The sequence below is a fragment of the Culex quinquefasciatus genome, chromosome 2 (assembly GCF_015732765.1).
Source record: "Culex quinquefasciatus strain JHB chromosome 2, VPISU_Cqui_1.0_pri_paternal, whole genome shotgun sequence".
Lineage (NCBI taxonomy): Eukaryota > Metazoa > Arthropoda > Insecta > Diptera > Culicidae > Culex > Culex quinquefasciatus.
This window is the reverse complement of record NC_051862.1, coordinates 173,935,054-173,945,184: the sequence shown is the minus strand read 5'-3', so window position 1 is coordinate 173,945,184 and position 10,131 is coordinate 173,935,054. Positions and strand designations below refer to the sequence as shown.

Here is a 10,131-nt window from a genome sequence, read left to right as displayed (position 1 = left end):
CTGGCCAATTAAATCTGGGATTTTCGGATTTTTGGAATTAATTTGGAGATTTTTTTTATTTCTGTCTTGTTTATTCAATGCATTTTATTGAAAAAAGAGCTGCATTTTCTGCCGCCGTTCTGGCGCTAGTTTGGAAAACAGCTTTCCATGAGTAAAATTTATCGCTATTCAGTGTCTGAGTGTGTGTAATTGACATCTAAAGAACTAAGAAATCGAACTTTTACAAGCTTATCGCAACGACAAATCTCGGGGAGAGACAAAAAAACTCAAATTCTTTGTACTGCTCTCACTAACTAACTACGCAAAACTGGAATAATCTTGTGATGAGCATTGTCTTTTTTAGTAAATTTTTGGTTTAGTCAGTTTTCTTGGCCTTGGATTTGGCCTTCTTGGAGGCACCTCCGGCTCCGGCCGCCTTCTTGTCCTTGTCCGCGTTCCAGTAGTACAGAAGCTGGGCCACGATGACGGCGTTGGCAAAGGACGAGCAGCCGTACGTGAGGATCATCATCTGGTCGCCCGTCTCCTGGATGGAGGTAAAGATCCGGGCGAGGGCTCCGGCCAACAGCATAAAGCACGTGACGGCCGATAGCTGGCCGGTGCTGCCGTTCCGGTAGTTGGTGTACGCCTGGGACAGCTTGCCCAGCAGCAGGATCGGAATGTTAAGGCCCTGGGCAATGAGCAGGTACTTGAGCGGAGTCAGCCCTCCCATGAGGACGTACGCAATGGCCGAATAGACACCACCGAATGCGACCGCTCCCGACGCAGAACCACCGTAAAACAGCACCAGCACGGCAATCAGGGCCGTCTGAAGGGCCAGGAAGGACGTGTCCCCCCAAGCACTGAACGGGAACCCGCTCACGAAGCTGTACGACATGTGGATCGTAATGGCCAGCAGATCCAAGCACACGCTGAACAGATTTATGCCCTGGCCCGACTTGTTCTTCAAGATTTTCGTAATCTGAGGGACTTTGACCAGCACCGAACCGGCGATGATCCCGAATCCGAGACCTTTGCTGATCAGTGCCTTCATGCAGTCGGCTGATAAGAGAGCAAAGAAAGAATCCCATTAAAAGATACCGATATCGAGTTAAAAATAGCAACTTACCATCGAAGAAGTCAAAGTCTACGAAGTAATTCGCGTAACACTTTTCGTCCATCACGAACAGCATCAATTGCTTGGCGAAATCTGCCATTTTCTTAACCAATTACAAGGGGAGTTCCTGAAACAAAACAAAAGCTAGTTAATTCACCACAAAACACACACTTAATTAGCGAAAAATTACGAGGAAAAAGGAAAAGGACTCAGTGCCCGGAAAATGCAAATCGTCGCGCGATGTAAAATGAACGGACGTGTCGGCGAACTGTCAAACGCTGATGAAGGACCATTTTGTAAACAAGCCGCAGAAACCGGGAGCCCGGTCAGATCAACGTTGCCAGATTATTTTGTGGGAGATCTGTATTTTCTTGAAAATAAATCTGTATTTTATCTGTATCTTGTCCAATTCAAAACCATAGAAGACATTTTAAAATGTTTAACAACAGATTTAAGCTTTTTAATCATATTAAAGCATAAATTAATTACTAAATTGTTGAAACTGTCAAATATAACCATTTTTAAAAAATCTGTAAATACAGATTTTTGAGATTTTTGGGATCGAAAAATCTGTAAAATACAGATTTATCTGTATATCTGGCATGGCTGGGTCAGATATCAGTTTTCACGCTACACGTTGCGTGACGAAACAGATTTGTTGCGTACCGAGAAAGATGTTGCGCACGGAAAAAAACTGTCACGGTTTCCGATAAACTTATTCATTTTAGAAATACACTCAACCCCCGGTGGTTGGTCACTTTTTCGTTTGACACTTTTTTAGTTTGTACCCCGTTGGTTGGTCAAAGTCAAACTAAAAAGTGACGAACTGTCACTTTTTACACGGCGCTCACGCGCACTATCAAAACAAACGTTTGGTAGTGTGTGTGAACTCCGTGTAAAAGGGGTGTCAAACTAAAACGTGACCCCGTTCGTTTGACAACAGTTGGTGTCAAACCATCGGGGTTTGAGTGTATGTCCGAGATGAAATTGGTTTTGTAAGAATAAATTTTGTTTGCCAATATTGAGAAAAGGACTCAAAGCGCAATGATTTTAAAACTGCATTTCGTATTTCTTTTTTTGAAAAGGTAGCCCTAGCGATAGCCTTATTGTTTAATTTTTCGAATTACATAAATATGATTCAATCACATCCCGCATAATCAAATACCAAAGGTGAAACTGTCGAAATCATTAGAAAATTATTTCTGGTATGGTTACCATTTGTGATATTGTTGATATAATGTCACGACCATATAACAAAATTAAAATGGTACTTTTTTCTGAATTGTTACACTTATCTTGACATATTCGAATGGTTGATTTTTTTCCTACAATTTAATGAACGGTATCTATTCGTCATACGATTAGGATGGTTCGAAACAGCTATTGTTAGAACCAAGGGAATGATGGAAAGAGAGGAATCACAAATCCGTATAAATAATTTCAAGATTTTTCAGGTGTAAACCGAATACGCAATCAAAAATTAAAATGGAAGAATAAGGCTTTTAACTGCTTATTTAATTGTCGGTGTACAGGACGCCGCACTGTTTAATCATTTTCTGACGTACATTCAATTTTGCAGTCCAAACCCAGTCATTGAATTGGAAAAATAAAATTCTTTTTCAAATTTTATTTTCTTGATTTGTGTGCACCTACGTCGAAGACCAAGATTGTTTACTTTTTGCTCTTTGGTCTGACAGTCTTGGTCTGACAGATTTGGTCTGTCAGTTTAATCATGGATTTTGGTCTGGTCTAGGCGAGGGATAGGACACAGCACCTTCCTGGTTAGAACATAATAGTACTGTAGCCGGTATGATAAAAGTTATGATACTCGGTATGATTTAGTCAAAGAAACCTAAGCGGAAAATTTCCTAAATTTCCTAAGTCCTAATAATTGAAACAATTGCACAACAATTAATGGTACGATATAATTATTCCTCATATGTTTGGTATTATATCAAACAGTTTTTGTATGATTGAGCCAAAAATTAATTTTAGCGAAAATTTTCTTAAGTCCCGATGATTCAAACAATTGTTCAACAATTCATGGAGAAATATAACTTTTCGCCATATGGTAAGGATTTTTCGGAACAGCTATTGTTAAAACCGAGGTTAAAACATAAGGGTACCATAGCCGATGTAGTATTTCCAACTTGAAGCTCAGCGAAAAACTCTTAAGTCCCAATAATCCAAACAATTGTATAACAATTCATGGAACGATATAACTGTTCGCCAAACGCTTAGGATTATTTGAAACAGGTATTGTATGATTGAGCCAATTGAACTACAGCAAAAAAAAATTCTAGGTCCGAATAATTCAAATAATACTTTAACAATTCATGGAACGATATACCTGAATTCAGCGAAAATTTTCCTAAGTCCCAACAATTCAAACCACTGTTCAACAATTCATGGAACGATATACCTGAATTCAGCGAAAATTTTCCTAAGTCCCAAAAATTCAAACCATTGTTCAACAATTCATGGAACGATATACCTGAATTCAGCGAAAATTTTCCTAAGTCCCAACAATTCAAACAATTGTTCAACAATTCATGGAACGATATACCTGAATTCAGCGAAAATTTTTCTAAGTCCCAACAATTCAAACCATTGTTCAACAATTCATGGAACGATATACCTGTTTGCCATATAGTTTGTATGTAAAGCTAATTTATTTTCGTGATAATTTTTATAAGACCAAATAATTTAATCAATTGATTGACCATTATCAGAACGATAACTGTTCGCCATGTGATTGGTCTATAATTTATTTGTATGGTTCTACCATACATGTTACGATATATTTATGATAAATTTTGAGGCCACATTTCATAATAAAATGCATTTTAAACCGCCAAACGTAATGTAACTGAGATAGCTCAATTAGATAAGGCGGCAGCACCACGGAAGAATCAACAGGAGACATCATCATCAAGCGGTAACAAATCCCGGACATTACAAAAAAAACGCTCACCATTAATAATCATATACTTACAATTCCCGTTAAATCCATAGTTCCCAGAACATTTGTAAAGTTTATTTTTTGGCTCCTCCCTTTTCAAATGGTGTCGGTAAGTGTCGGTAAAGCAGTTCACCATTTAAAATCATATTTTATTAATTTGTGGTACGGTTCACATAAAATAAGAATTGAACAGTTTGGGGTAGGGTATGACTATGATCCACGAAAAAAATCCCTTGTTAAAAATGTATTGTAACATTACCTAACGACCTATTTAATAAATTGTAGGATTGTTTGGGGAATGGAAAATGTACGGTTGCACCCTATTTGGTGTATTATTAAGATCATTTAGGAAAAATCATTCGACAAATGGTGACTGTATGGTTGTTGACTATGCGGGATTACTGTTCTTCTCGGTTCTTCTTCATAGCAAATCTTTCACTTTTTCTCCTCACCGCCAAAGTACTCCCTCAGCTTGTCCAGCGCCCGAAAGCGATGCGAGATTTCATTCTTGCGCTCCTTCGGCAGCTCGGCGTACGTTTTGTCGTACCCCTTGGGCTGGAATATGGGATCCCAGCCAAAGTCGCGACTTCCCCGCGGAAACACGATATCGCCGTCGGTACGGCCCTGGAACAGCAGCACCTCGCCCTGTTCGTCCGGTGCGTACGCAAAGGTGCACACGGCTTGCGCCGATTTGTCCTCCCAGCCGTCGAGCAGCTTGTGCAGACCCTCCGGGCCCAGCTTTTCCAGGAACCACTTGATGTAGGGGCCTGCGAGAAGAGTAGCAAAAGCAAAGATCTCGGGTTAGTTTTGAAAAGGTCCCAAGCGCCAGCTGTAAACAAAGCCGGTTTTCTAACGGTTCTCGATCAATTTAAAAAAAAATAAGGTCCTATGAACTTTTTTTTTTGTTGCTATTTGGGTATTTTTGAATACCCCTGATTCAAAGGCTGTTCTAGAAACAACCAAAAAGCTAAAAATGATAATTTTGTTTACAGGACCTTTTCAAAAAAAAACTCTGGAAATGCTCTTTACTGAAAAACTATGAAACATTTGTTTCAGAGGAAAATTCAAATAAGTGACGGAGGTCGTGATGGTGGTTACGGCCTTTTGCAAACTAACCATAATTAACCATAATTATTATGCTCAACACAAAAGTTTTCGGAGAGATTGAGAGACTCAGCGGTGAGAGAGCATAGTCGAGGAAAAAGGGAGGAGTGATAGAGAGAGAATGCCATCGCTAGGAATCACGAGACACAAGAAGAGATCTCACAAGCTATAGTCACAGAAGTATTGGTAATTAGGAGGTGTTTCGGCTGTGTCTCACTAGACAGCGCTGGCGCCACAGTGATTTGATGGATTTATTGAGGATGATGGATGTTGAAAATAATTTGTATGGAGAGTCTCGTCTGTTTGTCTGTGCTACAGTGACGGTCGCAATACTCTCGGATGTTTTTTGGTACAGAGATAATCAGTGGTGTCAGAGTAAGCTGACTGCAGACTCGTCCGTCACCAAGGTATGTAGATTAGTAAGATAAGGCGGGTTTTCAAGCTGTCAAAATAGTTAGTTAGCACGAAACCTGGATTTTATGTGGAGAATTTCAGAAATTTCATGTGGAGAATTTCAGAAAAGTGAAAATTTAATCATTTTCTGGGCAAATTTCACCGGATTTTTTTTTTCTGTGGGGTTGTTAAGCATGCCAAACTGAACTGAAATACGCTTTTAAAACACAAATATTTTTTTCAAAAAAAAAATAATTCAATTAAACGCGTTTTTCGGTACCGAAAAATAATCCAGTGAAATTTGCCCGGAAAATGGTCAAATGTTCACTTTTCTGAAATTCTCCATATAAAATCCGGATTTCGTGCTAACTATTTTGACAGCTGGGAATAATCTACATACCTTGGTCCGTCACCAAAAGCAGAAGAACTATAGTTTTTTTTTTTTTTTTTTTTTTTTTTTTTTTGCCAATGCCTTGTAGACCTAATTAAACAAACTTGCATGCAATATAATGTAGACGTAAACCAGAAGACAACTGATGAAAATATTCACTTCAAATTAAATTCCAATTGTAATTGTTTTGCTCGTAGTTCGTTTGATGCTTTTAGTCAGCTCAAGTCAGATTTCCACTACCATTTTTGCCGTTTATCTTCCCCACTTTGTGTGGGTGTGTTTTTCTTTCTTCAGCTTATTATTCAGTTAGGATTAGGAATAAAAATAAATGACAATATTTTGACCTACGATTCGGTCTTTCCACAGTCGGCTGTTTAAGAATGAATCAATTCTAATTAAACAAAATGTAATATGCGCTTATATTTTTTTTAAACTTATTATTTTTGTTTTATAGTAATTTGTAATTTTGTAATTTCTAATCTAATCTAATCTGACACAGACGCAGCCAGTCCGATGAAAGCATGCTGGAAAGTCTTGTGATAAGATTACGCCTCAAGCACTTTTCTTGTCAATATTAATAATTGCAGTACATCCGAGAACACCCGAAAATGTATTACAAAAATTAAAGCGGCCAGCCCTACTGCGTCGTGTTTACCGCAGAGAGGATTCTGAAAACGGATCACATTTCACAGAATCAACAGGGGAGGAAGGATGCGTGGACATACCGTACCAAACGCTCCGATTTATGATTGCATGGATGTTGTGTACGGTGTGTTATGTGTAATAATATATAATTTAATATTTTTCCAATTTATGATGCGTCATATAGTAAATTACCTTCATAACCAGCTGAAATATTCAAAAATTATTAGAAAATATAATAGGAAAGCGGACAATTACAGTCAAGTTACAGTAGAGTAGTAGGATGATACAGGTTATCTTTAAGTAAAGATCTAAGAGATTATTAGAATTGATAGTAGGAAAATGTAGCAGATTATTGTGTAGGATTTTCAAAGATAGATAGCAATAAATGTATAAGAGTAGTGATTGAAATTTAAAAATATTAGAAGAAATATGAAACAATTCAGAATTTTTGAAAAGGATTTTATCGGAATTCACTGCACTGCTGATGGTGTGCTTCTATGAGTGACACCTTTTGCGATGATGATTGTCAACTGCCACAATTTTCTTCAAATTGGCTCGCATTATAATTTCACTGGTAACGTTTTCACCCCCACCAACAACACTTTATTCCTGCAACTCCTCTCATCAACATAGCAGCCCACGAACACTTTCAAACTCCTTCATCGTGGCACGGCTGCTTGATTCGGGCTTTTAGATTTTTTTTCCTTTTACAAAAACACTAAAACCACAAAATTTTTTTTTCCTTTCGATAAACACCTGAGCCGACTGTAAATAATAAAGGCAACTAAAGTCACATACCTGATGATGGGTAATACCTTGGGTAATACCCATCTTATCGCTCACTGGAAAAAGGTACTTTTTGCGGGAGCTGCAATTATTTGATGGCCTACATGCCTTGGCGATCCCCAAGTTGAAGTTTCAATCGCTTACAGCCGCATTCGGAGCATCACGCAGACGCCGTAGTTTCTAATCGTCCTTTTAGTGTTCGTCTTCCTTCCTTGTGATTTAAGCTACTTTCTTTGGTGGTTCTTGTTTTATATTTTGACCATTGATCTTCCAACAAAATTTATAGTAATTTGTAATTTTGTAATTTGTGCACTTATTTATAGTGTTATTTTTATTGTTCTCTGATGTTTAGCATATGATTCGGATTTTGCTGTGTTATTTTCAGTCGCTTTCATGTGTGTGAATTGGAATTTCTCCTTGAAATCGTGATTTCTGTGTTTGTGTATTATTTGTGATTCTTAGGTAAAGAGATTAGTGCAGTGCCTATGAGGACGCACAGTCCTGTTTTTTTTTCGTGTTATTTTCGTCTCTTTTGTGTCGCTGTTTGTGTGCATGGGGTTATTGGTCTCCTTCTTCTTTTTTTAATTTTTTTTTTAGTTCGTACGTTCGTCGGCCGATGAGTTTTTTGTTCTATTTATATAGTTTTCGATAGAAACGAACCAAATTTTTTTTAAGTCAAGCAAGTCGTATTGCTGGATTAAGTCCTTTCTATATCATCGATGATCGGAAGGCACGCCGACGAATATATTTAAAGGCTTATGATATAAACCCATTTTAATGAATGAAGCCCTTCTTACATCACCGTTGATCGGAAGGCACGCCGACGAAGAATTTGTGGAGAATCGCAGTCGAATTAATACTATAATGATTTGCAATTGTTTAACGGGAAGATTCGTTTTAAATTGCGTTAGCAAAATATAAATTATCATTCAATTCGACCATTCGTTTCCCGCGAATCACGGTGACAAATATTGTTTCAACACGATTGTTCAAGTCCTTCAGATAACATCATAACTCATAAGTCATTAATTGGTCGCTCATCTTATAATAATTTAAAAGTATAAATAGTCTCAGGTCAACTCTACGTAAATATGTTACGCTGAGTTTAATATTTCACCTTTTAATCACACATAATTTTGTTTCTATCTTTCCACAGCCGGCTGTCTAAGATTCAATCATTTATGCTAAACTCAACACCAAATAACCGGGAACAGTCTCATCCGCATCATCCGATTGTTTGCCTTGAGAATACATAATACATCACCCTATTCAACGAAATACATTGATTATTGGGCCACATCATCATCCTCTATGATGAATCCTGGCCATTACCCTTCCCCACTAACAAAATCCAAAGTAGAAGTAGTTTTCCGGCACACGCGGGGGTGTGGATATCGTATAGAACCCACCCTTGGTAGCAGCCTGTGCTAACTAACATTCCCGCCCCGTTCCCTCGAGATCTACAAACTGACATGGCGGGCGCCGTTGGTGGCCAACGACTGTTTCCTATTCGCACCGGCTCTAGTTTTGATGATCGTGATGTTTTATCTTTTCAGCGCATTCATGCATGCTGTTGATAAGGGAAACATCATTTGATCGTTAAAGCATGTGACCGGTTGTGCTGATGGGATATTACGGTCCTGTTCAGCAACGGAGAAGGACAACCATGGGTGGTCTCTCATGCTCATGCTCATGCTCATACCTTGGTCCGTCGCCAAAACCATACTAGCCCACGCAGTTGTATTCGTGAGTAGCCCCTGTCTGAAACTATTCCAAGCATTTGTGTTTGTGAGTAGCCCCTGTCGAAATTTTCTGGTGTTTAGTAGTGTTGGTAATGTTTTGGTTTCACTAAGATGACAGGCTTAGCAGAGACCTGTTTTGTATCACTCATTTGTAACACTGCTCTGACCTCGGCTCTGACTCAAGGCAATTTCAAAAACACCCAAAAAGCAAAAAATATTTAAATTTTGTTAATTGGATCTTTTTAAAAGAAAACTCAGGATTCATTCTTTAACAAAAACGTATCTTTTTGTTATGAACACTTTTTTAAATTTTTCAGTTATTTGAAATGTCTAAATGAATGGGAAAATGTTTGCATTTGAGTTTGTAATCTGAGAAATAAACAAAAAGTGACCATTCCTGATTATTTAATTTACTTTAATAACTCATATTAATTTGCACTGCACAAAAATGTGTTGAGTTTACAATCAATAAAATTACATAATTATTTTCTCTTTTTTTAAAAGAAAAATGTGTGAATTTATAAATAAAAAAAAATTTAAAAAAGCAAAATTGCGAATTGCATAAAAAATATAAGTTTCAAAAATAGGGAACAAAAAAGAGCCAACGGTTAATCCTAGATGATCTTGGAATAATAAAAATCAAAATATTTACCCGGCAATCCCTTCAGCGCGTTAAAGCAAAGACACGTGTCCTCCACCAGCACCGGTCCCTTCACGTTGCGAGCCGCCTCGAGACACTTCTTCCGGCAGATATCGTCCACCTCGCCCTGCAGCTCGGGAAGATCCAGCTTCACCGCCACAATCTCCCGCGGGAAGGCCGCTCCCAGGATGGCACGGACCTCCTCTAGCTTCTTGGCATTGCCGGTAACGAACGAAATCGGTCGAGAGGCCATTTCGCGGATTGGCGGTACCCGGTCAAAACTTTGAGCGACTGATTGAAGTAATGACGCAAGGTTATGTTGTGATACAATTTGGGGTGTGCTGCACGACAAGCTGAATTCGTCACGTCACAACC

At 38.4% G+C, this 10,131-nt stretch overlaps 2 protein-coding genes across 2 annotated transcripts; both read right to left on the bottom strand.

Moving 5' to 3' along the window:
- Positions 1-49: 49 nt before the first annotated feature.
- On the bottom strand, positions 50-1,401 carry LOC6033110 (mannose-P-dolichol utilization defect 1 protein homolog). The gene is made up of 3 exons (XM_001843553.2): positions 1,284-1,401; positions 1,106-1,220; positions 50-1,038 (listed from the first exon to the last, which is right to left on the bottom strand). Exons 2-3 carry the CDS (start codon positions 1,191-1,193, stop codon positions 356-358), a joined length of 771 nt encoding a protein of 256 aa, XP_001843605.2. The 5' UTR covers positions 1,194-1,220; positions 1,284-1,401; the 3' UTR covers positions 50-355.
- A 726-nt stretch (positions 1,402-2,127) lies between these two features.
- Positions 2,128-10,079, bottom strand: LOC6033109 (inosine triphosphate pyrophosphatase). Its single transcript, XM_038255334.1, has 3 exons — positions 9,769-10,079; positions 4,455-4,822; positions 2,128-2,241 (listed from the first exon to the last, which is right to left on the bottom strand). Exons 1-2 carry the CDS (start codon positions 10,007-10,009, stop codon positions 4,491-4,493), a joined length of 573 nt encoding a protein of 190 aa, XP_038111262.1. The 5' UTR covers positions 10,010-10,079; the 3' UTR covers positions 2,128-2,241; positions 4,455-4,490.
- Positions 10,080-10,131: the final 52 nt, after the last annotated feature.

Bases quoted from the DNA above. Each gene is read 5' to 3' on its own strand.
- LOC6033110 (XM_001843553.2), bottom strand. From the start codon at position 1,193: ATGGCAGATTTCGCCAAGCAATTGATGCTGTTCGTGATGGACGAAAAG. The intron at 1,039-1,105 runs GTAAGTTGCTAT...CTCTCTTATCAG, and splicing joins AGACTTTGACTTCTTCGATG to CCGACTGCATGAAGGCACTG.
- LOC6033109 (XM_038255334.1), bottom strand. From the start codon at position 10,009: ATGGCCTCTCGACCGATTTCGTTCGTTACCGGCAATGCCAAGAAGCTA. The intron at 4,823-9,768 runs GTAAATATTTTG...CTCTTCTCGCAG, and splicing joins CGCGCTGAAGGGATTGCCGG to GCCCCTACATCAAGTGGTTC.